The 21,934-nt window shown below is 44.5% G+C and overlaps 1 protein-coding gene across 1 annotated transcript in view; it reads right to left on the minus strand.

Annotated features, from left to right (window-relative positions):
• Positions 1 to 21,934, minus strand: part of LOC139408287 (fibrillin 2a) — a 231,743-nt gene that overhangs the window by 148,648 nt on the left and 61,161 nt on the right. The window contains exons 9-15 of the mRNA XM_071151997.1: positions 19,072 to 19,224; positions 15,023 to 15,256; positions 13,021 to 13,164; positions 6,880 to 6,999; positions 4,873 to 4,998; positions 4,137 to 4,259; positions 2,355 to 2,477 (exon numbers count right to left, since the gene is read on the minus strand). Of these exons, the coding sequence (XP_071008098.1) occupies positions 2,355 to 2,477; positions 4,137 to 4,259; positions 4,873 to 4,998; positions 6,880 to 6,999; positions 13,021 to 13,164; positions 15,023 to 15,256; positions 19,072 to 19,224 (1,023 nt within the window). The remainder of the gene's footprint in view (positions 1 to 2,354; positions 2,478 to 4,136; positions 4,260 to 4,872; positions 4,999 to 6,879; positions 7,000 to 13,020; positions 13,165 to 15,022; positions 15,257 to 19,071; positions 19,225 to 21,934) is intronic.

A 21,934-nucleotide genomic window follows, 5' to 3' on the forward strand; every position in this document is an offset into this window, starting at 1 on the left:
CCAGACTGTCAAAGATGGAAATGGGTGCTGCCCCAGCTGTCTTATAGGGGAAGGGTCCTGGTAGCTAATAATCTTGCTGCCTCTACCCTGTGGCACAGACTAATGATTTTGCAGCCACCAAGGGGTCTGACACAAGAGCTTCAGAGGAGCCTTGTCAATTTCTTCTGGTCTAGACAACACTGGATTAAAGCTGCAGCCCTGTACCTGCCACTGCACGAGGGTGGGCAAGGCCTGGTGGACATTTCCTCTAGGATCATGGCTTTCCGGCTTCAAGCAGCCCAGAGACTGTTGTACAATGATGGTTCTAGTAGCCCAGAGACTGTTGTACAGTGTTGTATGGTTCTAGCTGGGTCGACACTGCCTACACACTGATGAGGAGAGTGGACTGTTTGGACTTTTTCTCTTAAAGCTGGAGGGGGGTGATTTGTCTGTCCTGAATCCATTTTATGAGTCTGTTATACACGCTTGGAGAGTTTTTGTCATGTCCCGTAAGGCCGGCACGCCACCAGGGATGTGGCTTTTTGAAGAGACTCTTTTTTACAACACTGTCATCCAGTCTCGTACTCGGGGTTCAGCCAGCCTACGTTCATTCCTGTTAGGCGTGGGGTGTACCAAGCTGGGTCATCTGATGCGGAGCAGGAGCAGATCGTTGGAGGAGCTGGGAGAAAGAGCAGGGATCCGATCATCTCGTCTACTGAGGAAGGTTGTCGCTGAGGTCTGTGATTCCTTGCCAGTACTTCACCTGCAGTATGTGACTGACACTTCCAAATCTGATCGGTGGAAGGAGGGTCTGGATTATGTGTTCCCTGCACTGATTGTTAGTGCTGCGATGGGGGCATTTGAGGAGGACGTGGGGATGCTGCTTTCCTTCCATACCCCGGAGCTGGGGGAGTTCAAGGAGGTGGGAAAGAAGGCCATGTACAGAATATGTGTAAAAGTGTCCCATGCCTCTTCCCTGGAAGGGGTGAAATCGACGAGGTGGGCGGGTGTGCTTGGTCCAGGTGCCTCCCCAAAAGGCTGTTGGCGATCATTATACAAACTGCCTATTGATAAGAGGACAGCTGACCTCCAATGGAGGATCATACATGGAGCCATAGCCACCAACACGCATCTGGTACACCTGGACCCTACTGTTGGGGAGGGATGTCCATTCTGTGCTGAGTCTGAAACTCTGGCACATCTGTTTTTACAGTGTCCCAGGTTGGTCGGGATGATTGACCTGATCACTAATTGGTTCTCAGCGTTGGGAGAGGTTTTCTCTTCCCAACTGTATATATTTGGGCCAAAGTACAGGTATAGTCAAAAGGGTGTAGTTGTGTTGCTTAATTTTGTGTTAGGAGAAGCAAAATTTGCGATATGGAAGACCCGAAATAACAGTATTTGGGGACAGGGGTCTGTGGATGTGGCGGGAATGCTGGGGGAATGTTGGCAGCGAAACTAAGGCTTGAGTTTGCCTATTATAAACTTGTCAACAATATTGATCTGTTTATGAGTATATGGGGTATTCAGAGGCTGTTGTGTTTAGTTACTGTGGAGGAGGAATTGGAGTTGTGTTTTTAATTGATGTGTAACTATGGTTTTGTATGAGTATTTATTGTGTGGTGGGCTCCCAGACGCCAGACCCAATAAAGATTATTTAAAACTCTCTCTCTCTCTCTCTCTCTCTCTCTCTCTCTCTCTCTCTCTCTCTCTCTCTCTCTCTCTCCTCTCTCTCTCTCTCTCTCTCTCTCTCTCTCTCTCTCCCTCTCTCTCTCTCTCCCCCCCTCTCTCTCTCTCTCTCTCTCTCTCTGTTCTTTGTCATTTCCTGAAGAGTGAGGTGTTATCGATGTCATGAAATAAGCCCCAGAAGACAGATAATGTGGTTGTGAATTTCCACTGTTTTCTGACTCCCGGTGAGCCATAAGGTCTGAGTCCCAGATGGCACCTTATTCCCTATATAGTGCACTGCTTTTGATCAAAACTAGTGCCCTATGCAGAGAATAGGGACCCATCTGGGTCTCAGACAATGTCTGCAGAAGAGGCGAGATCTGCCAATAAGCTAAATAAGAGCCCATGACTCTCGTTTCAGTCCAAATATGAAACAGCTTGTGGACATCACAGACTCAAAGACATAGTCTCTGTCTGAAGTGGAAGCCGGTGTGTGTGTGTGTGTGTGTGTGTGTGTGTGTGTGTGTGTGTGTGTGTGTGTGTGTGTGTGTGTGTGTGTGTGTGTGTGTGTGTGTGTGTGTGTGTGTGTGTGTGTGCGTGCGTGCGTGCGTGCGTGTGTGCGTGCGCAAGTGTGCGAGTTTGCATTAGCAAGCGTGAATGTGTGTGTGTGGGCATTTGTGTGTTTGTGATCACCCACTACTCCTTACCTACACAGAAGCGTCCATCCGCCCCCACAGCCAGCCCTGCCAGGCACTCACACTTGAAGGAGCCCTCAGTGTTGACACAGCGGCCGTTCATACACATGCCTGGAGTCTGACACTCATCAATATCTACCAGAAAGAGAGTCAGAGATGGAGAGAGTGAGAGTATGAGAGAGATGGAGAGAGTGAGAGTACGAGAGAGATGGAGAGAGTGAGAGTACGAGAGAGATGGAGAGAGTAAGAGTACAAGAGAGATGGAGAGAGTAAGAGTACAAGAGAGATGGAGAGTACGAGAGAGATGGAGAGAGTAAGAGTACGAGAGAGATGGAGAGAGTAAGAGTACAAGAGAGATGGAGAGTACGAGAGAGATGGAGAGAGTAAGAGTATGAGAGAGATGGAGGAGAGAGTAAGAGTACGAGAGAGAGTGGAGAGAGTGAGAGTATGAGAGAGATGGAGAGAGTAAGAGTACAAGAGAGATGGAGAGTACGAGAGAGATGGAGAGAGTAAGAGTACAAGAGAGATGGAGAGAGTAAGAGTACAAGAGAGATGGAGAGTACGAGAGAGATGAAGACAGTAAGAGTATGAGAGAGATGGAGAGAGTAAGAGTACGAGAGAGATGGAGAGAGTGAGAGTAGAGAGAGATGGAGAGAGTGAGAGTACGAGAGAGATGGAGAGAGTGAGACGAGAGAGATGGAGAGAGTAAGAGTATGAAGAGAGAGAGAGAGAAGAGTACAAGAGAGATGGAGAGAGAGAGACAAGAGAGATGGAGAGACAGGAGAAGGAGAGAGAAGAGTAGGAGAGAGATGGAGAGAGGAAGAGACAAGAGAGAAGGAGAGAGTAAGAGGAAGGAGAGAGACAGGGAAGGAGTAGAGACAGGGAGAGGAGAGAGTACAGAGAGAGGAGAGAGACAGAGAAGGAGAGAGATGGAGAGGAGAGAGACAGGGAAGGAGAGAGAAGAGTAGGAGAGAGACAGAGAAGGAGAGAGACAGAGAAGGAGAGAGTGAGAGAAGGAGAGAGACAGGGAGGAGAGTGACAGGGAAGGAGAGAGATGGAGAGAGAGACAGAGTACAGGAGAGAGATGGAAGGAGAGAGACAGGGAAGGAGTACAGGGAAAGAGAGAGACAGGGAAGGAGAGTACAGGGAAGGAGAGAGACAGGGAAGGAGAGAGACAGAGAAGGAGAGAGACAGGGAAGGAGAGAGACAGGGAAGGAGAGAGACAGGGAAGGAGAGAGACAGGGAAGGAGAGAGACAGGGAAGGAGAGAGGCAGGGAAGGAGAGAGACAGGGAAGGAGAGAGACAGGGAAGGAGAGAGACAGAGAAGGAGAGAGACAGAGAAGGAGAGAGACAGAGAAGGAGAGAGACAGGAGAAGGAGAGAGAGCAGGGAAGGAGAGAGAAGGAGAGAGACAGGGAAGGAGAGAGACAGGGAAGGAGAGAGACAGGTAGAAAAACAGACCCAAAGAGAGAAGTTATGTGGTTAAAAAAAAACACATTATAACTAGGCCTCTGGGGAGCGGTAGGTTCAATCTCTTGTCTGCATCCCAAATGGTACCCCATTCCTTTAAACAGTGCACTACTTTTGACCAGAGCCCTATATAGGGTACCATTTGGAATGCACCCTTTGTCTGTTCCTGATCCAGACGCATGGCTAGCAGCTGGTGCTGTAGCATCTCAGTTGGAATTCCAAATGGAACACAGATGAGGTTCTGGAATCTATCGGCATAGCTCTAAAATATGAGCCAATCCTGAACCTGCTCTATATTCCATGTCTGCCTCAGTGATCTCTCTACCTGTGCAGTAGCGCCCACTGGAAGCCAGGGTGAAGCCGGGTTTGCACAGGCACTTGAAGCTACCGTCCTCGTTGATACACATGCCGTTCAGACACATGTTGGTGCCGGCGCACTCGTCATGGTCTGTGGAGGGTAAAAGGTTAAAGGTCAGGGGAGAATCTGTCATCCTGTTGTTAAACTCACCACGCCCAGACCCGTTAGTTGCCAAGCAGAGGGTCTTGGAATGTGACCCCATGGGGAATGGCGTGTAGCATGTAGAATGTGAGTGAGGTTGTGTGTGCATTGGCTTTGTACAGCCACATTCAATGGCGTAAAAACAAGAGCGATGTCGTTGTCGACATCGACATCGATGGACAGCCATGAGCAAACGAGTAGGATGTGGTTGGGAGAGAAACACAGAAACCGTATTAATAGGTATTTTATGTTTATATTAGTCTATAATTAGTGGCTTGTCCTCATAAAGTTAATTCATGGGTTTGACTAGGCTTGAATACTTATAGTACTTAACAAGGTGTCAAATCAAATCTAGGGAACAATTAGCTACAATCTCATGAACATTGGAGTACTGATTTACATGAGTGATTAAGGTAACTGATACTATATTAAAATACTTAATCTGGGCTTGATTGATCTTGACTGGCGCAATGGAACCCATAGAGCAGTAGCAAAAGTGTAAACCCAATCTGGCACTCCAAACAGGCTAAAGCAAACGCGAAAAGAATTTGAAAGATCTTACCGACACAGTTCCTGCCGTCTGGGGTTAGCTGGAAGCCTGCGTTACAGATACACTGGAAGCTTCCATCCATGTTGAGACAGCGGCCGTTCTTACACAGAACCCCGTTGTTCAGGCACTCGTCAATGTCTGGTGAGGAGAGTGGTGATGTATTTGTATCCAAAATAACGCCATTGGTATACTAACCCTGCCCCTAGACAGTTCCCTCTGGCATAGACCGTTCCCTCTGGCATAGACCGTTCCCTCTGGCATAGACCGTTCCCCCAGGCCTAGACAGTTCCCTCTGGCCCTAGACAGTTCCCTCTGCCCCTAGACCGTTCCCTCTGGCCTAGACAGTTCCCTCTGGCCCTAGACAGTTCCCTCTGGCATGGACCGTTCCCTCTGGCCTAGACAGTTCCCTCTGCTCCTAGACAGTTCCCTCTGGCCCTAGACAGTTCCCTCTGGCCCTAGACAGTTCCCTCTGGCATAGACTGTTCCCTCTGGCCTAGACAGTTCCCTCTGCCCCTAGACAGTTCCCTCTGGCCCTAGACAGTTCCCTCTGGCATAGACAGTTCCCAATGGCCTGGCATAGACCGTTCCCTCTGGCCTAGACAGTTCCCAATGGCCCTAGACCATTCCCTCTGGCATAGACAGTTCCCTCTGGCATAGACCGTTCCCTCTGGCCTAGACAGTTCCCAATGGCCATAGATCGTTCCCTCTGGCATAGACCGTTCCCTCTGGCCTAGACAGTTCCCAATGGCCCTACACAGTTCCCTCTGCCCCTAGACAGTTCCCTCTGGCCCTAGACAGTTCCCTCTGGCCCTAGACAGTTACCCCAGGTCTAGACAGTTCCCTTTGGCATAGACATTTCCCTCTGCCCCTAGACAGTTCCCTCTGCCCCTAGACAGTTCCCTCTGCCCCTAGACAGTTCCCTCTGCCCCTAGACAGTTCCCAATGCCCCTAGACAGTTCCCTCTGACCCTAGACAGTTCCCCCTGGCTCTAGACATTTTCCCCTGGTCTAGACAGTTCCCCCTGACATAGACAGTTCCCTCTGGCCTAGACAGTTCCCTCTGGCCCCTTGTCCATCTGAAAGCATTGTGTTGGAGTGAGTAACATTCCACCATAGAAATATAATAACTATAATTGCATTGGTATAGTCGTTATATCTCTATGTGTTTCACCTAGCCCAATGTTAAATGGTATAGTATATCCATTTACAGTCTGCTTGTAATTGTAACTATCTTCTAAACGTGAAATGACAATTCAGCATTCGGTGGATCAATGTGCCAGTAGTCAGGTAACAATATGAAAGAAAAAGGAAACAGCACATTTAGACTGAATAAATCCTTAAGGTCCACTCCACTGTGAAAACAGACTCGCAGACACAGGCCTGGCTGGTTAAGGGTTTATGCCACAGACTCTGGAACATGTCTATGGTGAAGGCATTGGTTCAACCTCTTTGAATAGAATATATACAGTACCAGTCAAAGGTTTGGACACACCTACTCATTCAAGGATTTTTCTCTATTTGTACTATTTTCTACATTGTAGATTAATAGTGAAGACATCAAAACTATGAAATAACACATATGGAATCATGTAGTAACCAAAGAAGAGAGATTCTTCAAAGTAGCCACCCTTTCTTTTGTATACCAACCCTACCTTCTCACAACACATCTGATTGGCTCAAACGCATAAAGAACGAAATAAATCCCACAAATGAACCTTTAACAAGGAACACATGCTAATTGAAATGCATTCCAGGTGACTACCTCATGAAGCTGGTTGAGAGAATGCTAAGAGTGTGCAAAGCTGTCATCAAGGCAAAGGGTGGCTACTTTGAAGAATCTCACTTGTTTTCGTTACTACATGATTCCGTGTGTGTTATTTCATAGTTCTAATGTCTTCACTATTATTCTACAATATAGAAAATAGTAAAAAAAATTAAATTAAGAAAACCACTGGAATGAGTAGGTGTGTCCAAACTTTTGACTTGTACTGTATATATACACCAGTATAAATAGACTCACCGATGCAGACCTGCTTCTCTGGATTTCTTTGGAACCCTGTGTGGCACTTGCAGTAGAAGGAACCGGCCGTGTTCACACAGTCCCCATTGGGGCACGGGTCGGAGGAACACTCATCTACATCTATTCATTATCAGGAAATATATTTATTAGAAATACAACCTAGAATCCTCATGAGTTCAGTTTTTAGACAAGCTACCCAGGATTAAAAGTTAACTCATATAAATATACAGTACCTAACAGCCGCAGAAACATACGTTCACGAGATTAGTAGATTCGCTCAGCTTAGATATATAGAATATTCATATTTTAGCCATTTCTGAGACTCACTTAGACAGCAGATGTGATGATACAGTAGTAGGAATACAAAGATATAACATCTATAGAAAAGACAGGAATGTCTACGGGGGAGGTGTTGCTGTATCTATTCAGAGACATATTCCTGTAAAGCTCAGAGAGGATCTCATGACAAATGAAGTAGAAGTGTTGTGGTTGCAGGTTCACCTGCCTCATCTGAAGCCTCTTCTTTCAGGGTGTTGCTGTAGAGCACCAAGTGCTAACAGTCAGTATCTGGAGAATATGTGTGTGGTGTTGGACAAGCTCTCTGATGCTAACAGAGAAATGTATTTTCTGGGTGACCTGAACATTGACTGGTTATCATCTAGCTGTCCTCTCTCAAAAGGAAGCTTCTTACTGTGACTAATGGCTGTAACACAGGGGTCGCCGACAGGTCAATCGTGAGCTACCAGTACGGTAGCTCGCTGCCCACCTACGAGTAACTCGCCAAACAATTCTGAAAGTACATGCAATTTTTATGTGTTCAACTGCAAACTTTTTTTATTAAGAAATCTCACAAGTATCAAACACCACATGCTCCCAGCTACCAGAGGTGTGGACTCAAGTCACAAATATGATGACTTGGACTCGACTTTGACTTTAACACCAATGACTCGTGACTTGACTTGGACTTGAGGCTTATGACTCGACCTGACTTGATGCCCTCCCCAAGCCCAAATATAAAAAATGATGCTATTAAAAAAAGTGTGCAGCGCATCAACTCTTCATTTAACGATTACAGTTTGAATCGGACCCAGCAGCCAATCAAATTGTGCGTGGCAGTTCAGAGGAACGTCGGCGGGTGAATTCAGATTGAGCCCTTGGAAAGATGATACCCCAAAATTAAATTAAATTTTCGGCTATAAAGACAACGCTGTATCAACAAAAAACGAATTGCAACTTGCAAAACATGCGGGAAGAGAATTACAGACGGAGGAGCAACAGTGCGGGAACGTGATCATTGCACCCAAGATTGAGCTACAACTGGCTAGGCAGTTGGTAGCCTAAATCCTGCCTGACGTTCCTAAAACAAGGTTGGGCGAGATCGCCCCATAGCGATCCTCGATAGTCGCTCACTATTGGGGGGGGTCTTTCTCATGGCTAGCCATGTATTTCCATGGAAATATAACGTTAATTTGGAAAGTAATAAATATATAGATATTTTTAAAAGCATTCATGATTTGCGTAAATGTAATATACTAACTATTACTCTTGTTAAAAATATGAAATTGTATTACATTGGATGAAGAGCACGACTAGCATATTCATCTCCTGCACATCAATCACTCCAGTGTTTTATTGGTATATTGTAATTACTTCGCCACCATGGCCTATTTATTGCCTTACATTATCTTACCTCATTTGTACACACTGTAAATAGACCTTTTCTACTGTATTATTGACTCTATGTTTTGTTTACTCCATGTGTAACTCTGTGTTGTTGTATGTGTCAAACTGCTTTGCTTTATCTTGGCCAGGTAGCAGTTGTAAATGAGAACTTGTTCTCAACTGGCCTACCTGGTTAAATAAAGGTGAAAAAAGAGCTCATTATGACTTGTTTAGGACACGAAACTCAAAGTTAAAGACTTGAGACTTGACTTGATAATTGACCGTCTTGACTTGGGACTTGACTTGGAACTTGAGTGCTAAGACCTGAGACTTACTTGTGACTTGTAAAACAATGGCTTGGTCCCACCTCTGCCAGCTATATCGAATCAATCAATAATTATGTTCACTCCTGGTTAGCCACTACATAGCTTAAAAAGACAAAACTAACACAATATCTGCCAATTAATTTCCAGCAATATTGTCTGTCTGTCTGTCTGTTTGGTGCTTGCGTTTGTCTATCACTCTGTGTGTAGCCAGTTGATGTGATAACCATCCTGTGAGTTGACAGAAATACTTTCCCCCAGAACATTCTCAATGAAATGTTAACGGCAGAGTAGTCTTACCTGGCAGAAGTATATCATGAGCAAGTATATCTTTTGTATCTATTATTTGCAAACATGAAATGAGCAGCAGCAGTACAGAACCTTCGCTAAGACCAGCACATTAGAGGGCACATGCCTCACTCGCTAGATGCCCAATTAAAGGGCCAGAAATGCAATTAAAGGAGAATTACATAATTACAATTCATTAATTAAATTAATTCATTAATTAACAATGAATAATAATACATGAACAATAATTCATGTATTAACAATGAATTAAACAATTGTTAGTTTTCTTCCAGACCTAAAAAAAAATATATTCTGATGTGATTTAAACATTGACTTGGACTCAGAACATCTCATTTAGTTGTTTCTCTATGAACAATTGTATTTAGTGAGTCTTGTCAGAGCAGAGGCAGTAGGGATGACCAGCGATGTTCTCTTGATAATTGTGTGAATTAGACAATTTTCCTGTCCTGCTAAGCATTCAAAATGTAACGAGTACTTTTGTGTGTCAGGGAAAATGTATGGAGTAAAAAGTATATAATATTCTTCAGGAATGTAGTGAAGTAAAAGTATAAAGTTGTCAAAAACATGAATAGTAAAGTACAGATACCCCAAAAAACGACTTAATTAGTACTTTTAAGTATTTTTACATCACTGGTAGCTCGCAATATGTTTTTTTTTTAAGTAGCTCTCATGCTAGAAAAGGTTGGAGGCCCCTGCTGTAACATGACCCAGGTTATCACTCAACCAACTAGAGTGTTTACAATAGTGTTGGATCTGTGACATCCATTCACTAACTAGCAAAGGATATGAACAAATATGCACACGTGGTTACATGCAGCTCTCGCTTTGATCTCAAAACAAGCGGATCTACTCATGATCACTCATGCTGTAAACTCAGTCCAGTTCAAAGTGAATGGCACAGATCCACATATTGGATACTGATTGGTTATGCCGCACCGGTCTGTGTAAAGTACGGGCTGAGTCTTGTGTTTCAATGCAATAGAATCCCACTCTGATGTGTTCTGCCTACAACAAAATCTCTTGCATAGTTAGTTTTCATACTGTGGCATAGTTTTGTTTCGGGATGTTGCATTGAAAGTGGCTAATATTTGCGTTGATTCCATCACAATTCCCACAGTAAAGGGAAACGTTGATAGTGTTAATAACTAAGGGGGAAAACTCCAGAAAGTGAAGTTGAATGTTGTGCTTCTCTGCGCTGTGGATATTTGTTATGGGTGTTAGAGGGAACATGGGTGACCATAACATTGTGGCAATAACAAGGAAAGCCAAAGTACCAAAGGCCTAAAGTTATTTATAAGAGATTATACTAAATGTTTTCTCAGGATTCTTTTGTTTAAGATGCAAAACATGTATGTTGGTCTGATGTGTACAAGTAGGAGGATCCAGATGCAGCACTTGGGAGATTTATAAAATGAAACTAGAAACAAGAAACTAACTGGGAGAACTATCAGAGCCCTCTGGATCTATGATGAATTGAAAATGTTTATGGTTCAAACAAATGATGCTATAAAAGGTGGCGAACAAGTCAGACTGCTCAGCTGATTGGTTGACATACTGTCAATTTAGAAATGTTATGACTAAACTTAAAACAGATTTTTTTTTAAATGTAAGAGGACCTTAAAGAGCACCTTTGGAGCATCGTAAATGATGTCATGGGCAGAAAACCCAATTCATCTCCATCGTTCATTGCAGTTAATGGGTCATTTATAACAAAACCCTTTTTGATCTAGCCAATCATTTCAATGACTATTTCACTGGTAAAGTGGACAAACAGAAGTGAAATTACATCATTGAACAGTGAACCATCATACAGTATTTGTGTATTGAAGATCTAATTATGAAAGAGAAGTATAATTGTCTTTTAATTTGGTCAAGTGTGTGTGGAATAGGTGGAACAACTATAGACAACCTAGATGGGATACTATTGATAATGGTAGCAGACTGTATTACCAGCAGGTATAGACAACCTAGATGGGATACTATTGAGAATGGTAGCAGACTGTATTACCACCAGGTATAGACAACCTAGATGGGATACTATTGAGAACGGTAGCAGACTGTATTACCAGCAGGTATAGACAACCTAGATGGGATACTATTGAGAATGGTAGCAGACCGTATTGGCACCCCTATTTGCCATGTCTTTAACCAAAGCCTTAAGGTATGTGTGTGTCCACAGGTGTGGAAGGAAGCTAAAGTAATTCCACTACCTAAAAATAGTAAAGCACCCTTTGCTGGCTTTAACAGTTTGCTGCCCGTTCTTAGTAAACTGATGGAGAAATGTTTTTTTTTTTTTTTTACCTTTATTTAACTAGGCAAGTCAGTTAAGAACAAATTCTTGTTTTCAATAACAGCCTAGGAACAGTGGGTTAACTGCCTGTTCAGGGGCAGAACGACAGATTTGTACCTAGTCAGCTCAGGGATTTGAACTTGCAACCTTCCGGTTACTAGTCCAACGCTCTAACTACTAGGCTACCCTGCCGCCCAATACAATTCTATTTTTCAAAGAACAAGTTAACTACGGACTTTCAGCATGCTTATAGGGAAGGACACTCAACTTGTACTGCACTGACTCAGATGACTGATGATTGGCTAAAGGAAATTGATAATAAGATGATAGGTGGAGCTGGACTGTTAGATTTCAGTGCAGCCTTTGCCGTTATTGATCATAATTTGCTATTGGCATGTAAATAGTGTGTAACTAGTATTTTCCGGTTGGCTCTTGGTGTCTTTCCTATTTATAACTTATTTATAACTATTATTTTATTTTATTTTAAATGTAATATCTTATGTTGTTCTTGTCTATAACTGTTTGGTACTTTGTAATATATTTGTATGGTTAATGTGGAACCCAGGAAGAGTAGCTGCTGCATGTTCAGTAGCTAATGGCCCACAGGAAGAGTAGCTGCTGCATGTTCAGTAGCTAATGGCCCCCATGAAGGGTAGCTGCTGCATGTTCAGTAGCTAATGGCCCACAGGAAGAGTAGCTGCTGCATGTTCAGTAGCTAATGGCCCACAGGAAGAGTAGCTGCTGCATGTTCAGTAGCTAATGGCCCCCATGAAGGGTAGCTGCTGCATGTTCAGTAGCTAATGGCCCACAGGAAGAGTAGCTGCTGCATGTTCAGTAGCTAAATGGCCCACAAGAAGAGTAGCTGCTGCATGTGCTGTAGCTAATGGCCCACAGGAAGAGTAGCTGATGCATGTTCAGTAGCTAATGGCCCACAGGAAGAGTAGCTGCTGCATGTGCTGTAGCTAATGGCCCCCAGGAAGAGTAGCTGCTGCATGTGCAGTAGCTAATGGCCCCCAGGAAGAGTAGCTGCTGAATGTTCAGTAGCTAATGGCCCACAGGAAGAGTAGCTGCTGAATGTTCAGTAGCTAATGGCCCCCAGGAAGAGTAGCTGCTGAATGTTCAGTAGCTAATAAGGATCCTAATAAACTAAACTCAACATCTGTGGCTAGAAAGTGGACGTTCTGAGAGGACAGCTGGGAAGAGGGTCGATGGCCAATGGTCTTTCTGGGTTTGACTAATAACTCTTTACTTGAAATGTGCTGCCACAATGCTTTCTTATTGCTGTGCAGTATTGACAGAGCAAACTTGACTTTTTAACACCCACAGTGTTAACACCCCACAATGTTAACATCAAAACTTTTAAAGTGTACATATGGGATCATCTGAAAAAGTGTTGAAAGTCTAAAAAGTGTTAGTCAATCAATCAAGAACACCAGAGTTCCTGGTATCCCAACCACTGCGCGCGTTGGAACTAACATTTTAAAAGTGTTAGTCAATCAATCGAAGACATGTATAAAAACACGTTTAATATATTGATGTATAATTACTATACTGTACCTGCACATTCTTGGCGAGTGTCCAGGGCGTAGCCGTTATTGCACTCGCAGCGGTAGCTAGAGCCCACGAGGATGCAGCGACTGTGCAGACACAGGTTGGGCAGCTGCTTACAGACGTTTATCGTCTGGTTCAGAGTCGCTGTGCCTGTCCAACATACCCCATAGTAGCTCATCATGATCAGTGTGCTTTCCCCTCCATTCATCCCTCCATCCATCCATATCCATTCATCCCTCCATCCATCCATATCCGTTCATCCCTCCATCCATCCCTATCCATTCATCCCTCCATCCATCCATATCCGTTCATCCCTCAATCCATCTACAGTGCATTTGGAAATGATTCAGACCCCTTGAGTTTTTCCACATTTTGTTACGTTAAAGCCTTATTTTAAAATGTAGTAAAACACATTTTTCCCTCATCAATCTTCACACAATATCCCATTAAAAAAACAGCAAAAAGTTTTACATTTTTGTAAATGTACAAAAAAAAATAAAAAAATAAGGAAATATCACATTTACATAAGTATTCAGACCCTTTACCCAGTACTTTATTGAAGCACCTTTGGCAGCGATTACAGCCTTGAGTCTTCTTGGGTGTGATGCTACAAGCTTGGCACACCTGTATTTGGAGAGTTTCTCCAATTCTTATCTGCAGATCCTCTCAAGCGCTGTCAGGTTGGATGGGGAGTGTCCCTGAACAGCTATTTCCAGGTCTCTCCAGAGATGTTTGATCGGGTTCAAGCCCGGGCTTTGGCTGGCCACTCAAGGACATTCAGAGATTTGTCCTGAAGCTACTCTTGCGTTGTCTTGGCTGTGTGCTTAGGGTCGTTGTCCTGTTGGAAGAGGAACCTTCGCCCTAGTCTGAGGTCCTGAGTGCTCTGGAGCAGGTTTTCATCAAGGATCTCTCTGTACTTTGCTCCATTCGTCTTTCCCTCAATCCTGAGTAGTCTCCCAGTCCCTGCCGCTGAAAAATGATGATGCTGCCACCACCATGCTTCACCGTAGGGATAGTGCCAGGTTTCCTCCAGACGTGACGCTTGGTATTCAGGCCAAAGAGTTCAATCTTGGTTTCATCATGGTCTGAGAGTTCCTTTCAGACCACTCCTCCTTTTACTGAGGAGTGGCTTCCGTCTGGTCACCGTCTGGTCACTCTACCATAAAGGCCTAATTGGTGGAGTGCTGCAGAGATGGTTGTCCTTCTGGAAGTTTCTCCCATCTCCACAGAGGAACTCTGGAGCTCTGTCAGAGTGACCATTGGGTTCTTGGTCACCTCCCTGACCAAGGCCCTTCTCCCCAGATTGAACAGTTTGGCCGGGTGGCCAGCTCTAGGAAGAGTCTTGGTGGTTCCAAACTTCTTCCATTTAAGAATGATGGAGGTCAATGTGTTCTTGGAGACCTTCAATGCTGCAGACATTTTTTGGCACCATTCCCCAGATCTGTGCCTCGACACTATCCTGTCTAGGAGCTCTAAGGACAATTCCTTCAACCCCTTGGCTTGGTTTTTGCTCTGACATGCACTGTCAACTGTGGGATCTTATATAGACAGGTGTGTGCCTTTCCAAATTATGTCCAATCAATTGTAATTTACCACAGGTGGACTCCAATCAAGTTATAGAAACATCTCAAGGATGATCAATGTAAACAGGATGCACCTGAGCTCAATTTCGAGTCTCATAGCAAAGGGTCTGAATACTTATGTAAATAAGGTATTTCTGTTTATTATTTTTTATACATTTGCAAACATTTCTAAAAACCTGTTTTCACTTTGTCATTATGGGGTATTGTGTGTAGATTGATGAGGATTTTATTTGATTTAATCCATTTTAGAATGAGGCTGTAACGTAACAAAATGTGGAAGAGGTCATGGGGTCTGAATACTTAACGAATGCTCTGCATATATATACTGTGCATGTCTTACAGCTTGCAGAGCTTATGCTCCTATGCTCCTATGCTCTATCTGTTGAATGTGTGGGTGCTTATAGTGCATGTGGAGGTTTCCTTACCTAAGTCTGGCCTTTGTCCATTTCCATTAGGAACCCCTTGGCCATTCAGTGTTGGATCGTAGCCACTGCTGGGTCTAGATGGATCATAGCCACCATTGGGGCTGGACGGGTCGTTGCCACCATTGGGTCTTTGAGGGATCAAAGGATTTAGAGGATTCATGGGGTTGGGTCTCCCTCCAAAGTCTCCATCTGGGTAAGGTAGGACTCCTTGGACACACAGCCGGCGGTACTCCTCTGGGGGACGGTGAGACAAAGGTCAAAATGTTAGTCAGCAATGAGAGGAAAGGTCATCTGGATGATGGTGGAACAGGTTTGAAATGTTCAAACATCAATAGGTTAGACCGGCAGTAGAGGTCAAAGGTCATAAACTACAGTGTGCCTTGAAACAGATCATGTCTAAGGACACTAAGCCAAACTACTTCAAACCCTTGACTATGTCTCTCTTTGACATCAAAGTATCAAGTCAGTTGGTTGATCCGAGAGCACACAAATACTCTCTAAAGCTCTTGATAAGATCTAAAGCAATCACAACCCACGGTCATGTTCTGTAGGCCACAACACAGCAACAATTTTGAAGATTTCATGAACATTATTGGACAAGTTCAAGTTCTCCTACGTTTCTCCCATTTTGTGCTTACCGAACATGACCCAGCAGACGTTCCGGCCCCCCACAAACATGAGTTGCTCACCCCTGTCCTCTAGACTTGAGGTGAAACCAACCTGAGTTGCTCACCGCTGTCCTCTAGATTTTAGGTGAAACCAACCTGAGTTGCTCACCGCTGTCCTCTAGATTTGAGGTGAAACCAACCTGAGTTGCTCACCCCTGTCCTCTAGACTTGAGATGAAACCAACCTGAGTTGCTCACCCCTGTCCTCTAGACTTGAGATGAAACCAACCTGAGTTGCTCATCCCTGTCCTCTAGACTTGAGATGAAACCAACCTGAGTTGCTCACCACTGTCCTCTAGATTTGAGGTGAAACCAACCTGAGTTGCTCACCCCTGTCCTCTAGATTTGAGGTGAAACCAACCTGAGTTGCTCACCGCTGTCCTCTAGATTTGAGATGAAACCAACCTGAGTTGCTCACCCCTGTCCTCTAGATTTGAGGTGAAACCAACCTGAGTTGCTCACCGCTGTCCTCTAGATTTGAGGTGAAACCAATCTGAGTTGCTCACCGCTGTCCTCTAGACTTGAGATGAAACCAACCTGAGTTGCTCACCCCTGTCCTCTAGACTTGAGATGAAACCAAAGCAACACATGCCAGTGAAGTAGGAGTTGGAGGAGCAGATATCCTGTGTGCTATGCCCAGTCTGGGGTGAGAGCCAGAGGAAATGGGGGAGAGTGCCAGGGGCTTTCCGTGCCCTCCAGTCTGCCCTGACATCACCAAGGTAAAATTCTGTTACCGCCTGCAGCAGCTAAACACTATCTGTTACCACATGACAGGAGCTTTGAACTGGGCTCAGCATCAGATTCAGCGGTTCTCCAACCTGCCTCAGGTTTTCAAGGGCTTTTTACAATGAGGTGCAGTTGAGGGCAGAACTTACATAACTCTTTAATACAGAGAGATATAACGATGGTTTTGACGTTGAAGTAGCTAATAATGATACAGAGAAATATAACTATGGAAATGTCTAAAGGTTTTGACGTTGAAGTAGTGTCACGGATCCCCCCCCAGGTACTGCTGCTCATTCCGTTCACCAGCTCCAGGGGTCTACGTTACCGGGCCTTCTAGGCGTCACTGAACTGGATTCATTACCACCAACCACAGACTGTCTTGTCTCATTACGCACACCTGGTTCCCATTCCCCACACCTGGTTCCCATTCCCCACACCTGGTTCCCATTCCCCACACCTGGTTCCCATTCCCCACACCTGGTTCCTATTCCCCACACCTGGTTCCCATTCCCCACACCTCGTTCCAATTCCCCACACCTGGTTCCCAATCCCCACATCTGGTTCCCATTCCCCACACCTGGTTCCCATTCCCCACAACTGGTTCCCATTCCCCACACCTGGTTCCCATTCCCCACACCTGGTTCCCATTCCCCCTGATTAGTACAGTGGCAAGTAGAACTATATGAACCCTTTGGAATTACCTGGACTTCTGTATAAATTGGTAATAAAATTTGATCTGATCTTCATCTAAGTCACAACAATAGACAAACACAGTCTGCTTAAACTAATAACACACAAACAATATGTTTTCATGTCTTTATTGAACACACCATGTAAACATTCACAGTGCAGGGTGGGAAAAGTATGTGATCCCTTGGATTTAATAACTGGTTGACCCTCCTTTGGCAGCAATAACCTCAGCCAAACGTTTTCTGTAGTTGCGAATCAGACCTGCACAACAGTCAGGAGGAATTTTGGAACATTCCTTTTTAAAAAACTATTTCAGCTCAGCAATATCTTTGGGATGTCTGGCGTGAACCGCTTTCTTTAGGTCATGCCACAGCATCTCAATCAGGTTGAGGTCAGGACTCTGATTGGGCCACTCCAGAAGGAGTATTATCTTCTGTTGAAGCCATTCTGTCGTTGATTTACTTCTGTGTTTTAGGTCGTTGTCCTGTTGTATCACCCAACTTCTGTTGAGATTCAATTGGTGGCCAGATAGCCTAACATTCTCCTGCAAAATGTCTTGATAAACTGGGGAATTATTTTTTCCGTCAATGATAACAAGCTGTCCAGGGCCTGAGGCAGCAAAGCAGCCCCAAACCATGATGCTCCCTCCACCAGACTTTACAGTTGGGATGAGGTTTTGATGTTGGTGTGCTGTGCTGTGCCTTTTTAGTGCTGTGGAACATCCAGATGCTCTTTTGCTATCTTCAGACGTGCAGCAATGTTTTTTTTGGACAGCAGTGGCTTCTTCCGTGGTGTCCTCCCATGAACACCATTCTTGTTTAGTGTTTTACATATCGTAGACTCGTCAACAGAGATGTTAGCATGTTCCAGAGATTTCTGTAAGTCTTTAGCTGACACACTAGGATTCTTCTTAACCCCATTGAGCATTCTGCACTGTGCTCTTGCAGGCATCTTTGCAGGACGGACACTCCTAGGGAGAGTAGCAACAGTGTTGAACTTTCTCCATTTATAGACAATTTGTCTTACCGTGGACTGATGAACATCAAGGCTTTTAGAGATACTTTTGTAACCCTTTCCAGCTTTATGCAAGTCGACAGTCTTCTGAGATCTCTTTTGTTTGAGGCATGGTTCACATCAGGCAAGGCTTCATGTGAATAGCAATCTCAAATGTTGTGTGTTTTTAATAGGGCAAGGCAGCTGTAACCAACATCTCCAATCTCGTCTCAATGATTGTACTCCAGCTTAACTGACTCCTGACTCCAATTAGCTTTTGGAGAAGTCATTAGCCTAGGGGTTCACATACCTTTTTCCAACCTTACACAGTGAATGTTTAAATTATGTATTCAATATAGACCTGAAAAATACAATAATTTGTGTGTTATTAGTTTAAGCAGACTGTGTTTGTCTGTTGTTGTGACTTAGATGAAGATCAGATGACCAATTTAATGACCAATTTATGCAGAAATACAGATAATTCCAAAGGGTTCACATACTTTTTCTTACCACTGTAAGTGGTGTATGTGTCACTTTGTGACATCAGCTGATGTAAGAAGGGCTTTATAAATACATTTTAACTGATTGATTGAAATGTTTAAAGGTTTTGACGTTGAAATAGCTAATAATGATCGTCATTCACACATGACACTGCATAGTGTATGGAGATAGGCAGCCCTGGTCCTAGAGAGCCAAATGATCTCAGGTGTTAGACTGAGCCCAGCACTAAGACACATATTAGCAGGGTCTTAATTTAATCAATTAGCTAAATCAAGGCCATAACTGATTGACTCAAGTGTTTTGGAACCAAAGCATGTAACCTCAAGATATGATAGTCTATTGAGTAGAATAGGAGATTATCACTACTAATACATTAAATATCTTCATTGTAAATGTTTCATCACACTAACTAAGAACCAGGCTTGCCAACCAAACATTGGCATAGGGGGAATATTATAGATCGGTGACTCACCTGATCGTCGGGCGGGGCATATTTCAGGCAGGGCCCCTCGTGCCCAGCAGCGTCCACTGTCACAGCAGCATGTGGCCTTACTGAAGAGGCCGGGCAGCTCCTGGGCACAGCGCCCGTTCAGCAGACCCCCGAAACACGAGCCTGCCTGCTGGTCTGAGAGAGAGGGAACAAGACATGGCATCACACAGTTAACACATACTGTACACCTTGTCATAGGTGACTAGGATGCTGTCACAGACACACATTGTCCCAGGGTGAGAGGCAGACAGACAGGCAGAACGACAGCCAGACAGGCAGACAGACAGGCAGAACGACAGGCAGGCAGACAGGCAGGCAGCGAGACAGGCAGACAGCGAGACAGGCAGACAGCGAGGCAGGCAGACAGACAGGCAGACAGACAGACAGGCAGAACGACAGGGTGACAGCCAGACAGGCAGACAGACAGGCAGACAGACAGGCAGGCAGCGAGACAGGCAGAACAACAGGGCGACAGCCAGACAGGCAGGCAGACAGGCAGGCAGCGAGACACGCAGAACGACAGGCAGCGTGACAGGCAGACAGCTAGGCAGGCAGACAGACAGGCACAAACACAAGGCCGTTGTGTGGTGTATGGGTACATGCCTAATAATTCACCCAATGTTTCGAAATGTGCTAATTCATCCTTTAACACTTCATTTCACCCTGCGACCTATGGCGACCTTTTTGTCGTAAATACGGGGCAGCACTTTGACATCGTTTTCACATGACTCCTTGATGTGGACGACATGTGAAATATTACAGACGTCTATCAGGGGCATTTTAGATGAAGTCAAAACACACTGTCATCCCTGAAAATGAAGCGTTTGGTGTTTTTTTCTACTTCGGTTCCTGAAAACACAGTGTCCTTTCTCCTAAGCAGCCAGCCCATGACAAACACTGGTATGTGTGTCGTCCTGCTGTAATTAGGGCAATAACAACACTGTTGGTACATAGTTACTAAATACTTTGTAATGACATAGAAATGCAGTGGAACAGATGTTGATATTTTGTTATTGCACAAGTGGAACAGTGTTGTTTTTTGGGGGGAGGGGGATGTTTTTTTTTAAACTTTTTTTAAAACTGGATTCTTTAGACATTCCGAATAGTGGAAAAAAATGCATGCTGGGGGAAAATAGCGCCACTACAAATTATTACTAACCCAAACAGAGTGGGGGAACAATGGGCCTTCCACACCTTCAGAGAAGGGCTAAGGATTTATAAAATAATAATTATAATAATATAATAATAATAATGCTAATTATAATATTATTTTCAATGATGTTCTGATTTTCATCTTTTCAGTTTTTGTTGGAAAGTAAGGGTTAACACTGCTGGTCTCTGGGGAGATACATCTAGTCAGACATTGGCTAGGCCATCTGAAGCTAGATAAAGGCAACTGCCATTCAACTGTATTAGGGCTAAATTTTGGAGTGACAGTGGAATCAGCCAATCACATTTTGACTTAATGGGCGGGACCGTTTTTACAAAAATGTATGGAAACTTCTGTCTTCTTGAAGGCCAACATGTCACTGTGCAATTACGAACAGTAGTTTTCCCACGGTATAGCTAGCTAGCTTTTGTTTTGTGCTAGTTTGCAGCGGCTGCAGCAGGTATCCGACACTGAGTCAAGACCGAGTACGAATGTATCCGACTCTGAGACAAGACCGAGTACGAATGTATCCGACTCTGAGACAAGACCGAGTACGAATGTATCCGACTCTGAGACAAGACCGAGTACGAATGTATCCGACTCTGAGACAAGACCGAGTACGAATGTATCCGACTCTGAGACAAGACCGAGTACGAATGTATCCGACTCTGAGACAAGACCGAGTACGAATGTATCCGACACTGAGACAAGACCGAGTACGAATGTATCCGACTCTGAGACAAGACCGAGTACGAATGTATCCGACACTGAGACAAGACCGAGTACGAATGTATCCGACTCTGAGACAAGACCGAGTACGAATGTATCCGACTCTGAGACAAGACCGAGTACGAATGTATCCGACACTGAGACAAGACCGAGTACGAATGTATCCGACTCTGAGACAAGACCGAGTACGAATGTATCCGACTCTGAGACAAGACCGAGTACGAATGTATCCGACACTGAGACAAGACCGAGTACGAATGTATCCGACACTGAGACAAGACCGAGTACGAATGTATCCGACACTGAGACAAGACCGAGTACGAATGTATCCGACACTGAGACAAGACCGAGTACGAATGTATCCGACACTGAGACAAGACCGAGTACGAATGTATCCGACTCTGAGACAAGACCGAGTACGAATGTATCCGACTCTGAGACAAGACCGAGTACGAATGTATCCGACTCTGAGACAAGACCGAGTACGAATGTATCCGACACTGAGACAAGACCGAGTACGAATGTATCCGACACTGAGACAAGACCGAGTACGAATGTATCCGACTCTGAGACAAGACCGAGTACGAATGTATCCGACTCTGAGACAAGACCGAGTACGAATGTATCTGACTCTGAGACAAGACCGAGACACTCAATATGTGGTCTCGAGACTGTGGAATTCACACACGTACACACACACATTGTGTGTGTGTTAACTGACTATAAGATCAATGTGTGTGTGTTAACTGACTATAAGATCACACACACACACACACACACACACACACACACACACACACACACACACACACACACACACACACACACACACACACACACACACACACACACACATATACACACATATACACACACCCGAGGTACTGTGGACACACACACACACACACACAGTACTTCAGCTTGGTGTTGCCAGAAATCCCCTTTTTAAACACAAAACATTTATGG

The sequence above is a fragment of the Oncorhynchus clarkii genome, chromosome 5, assembly GCF_045791955.1.
Source record: "Oncorhynchus clarkii lewisi isolate Uvic-CL-2024 chromosome 5, UVic_Ocla_1.0, whole genome shotgun sequence".
Lineage (NCBI taxonomy): Eukaryota > Metazoa > Chordata > Actinopteri > Salmoniformes > Salmonidae > Oncorhynchus > Oncorhynchus clarkii.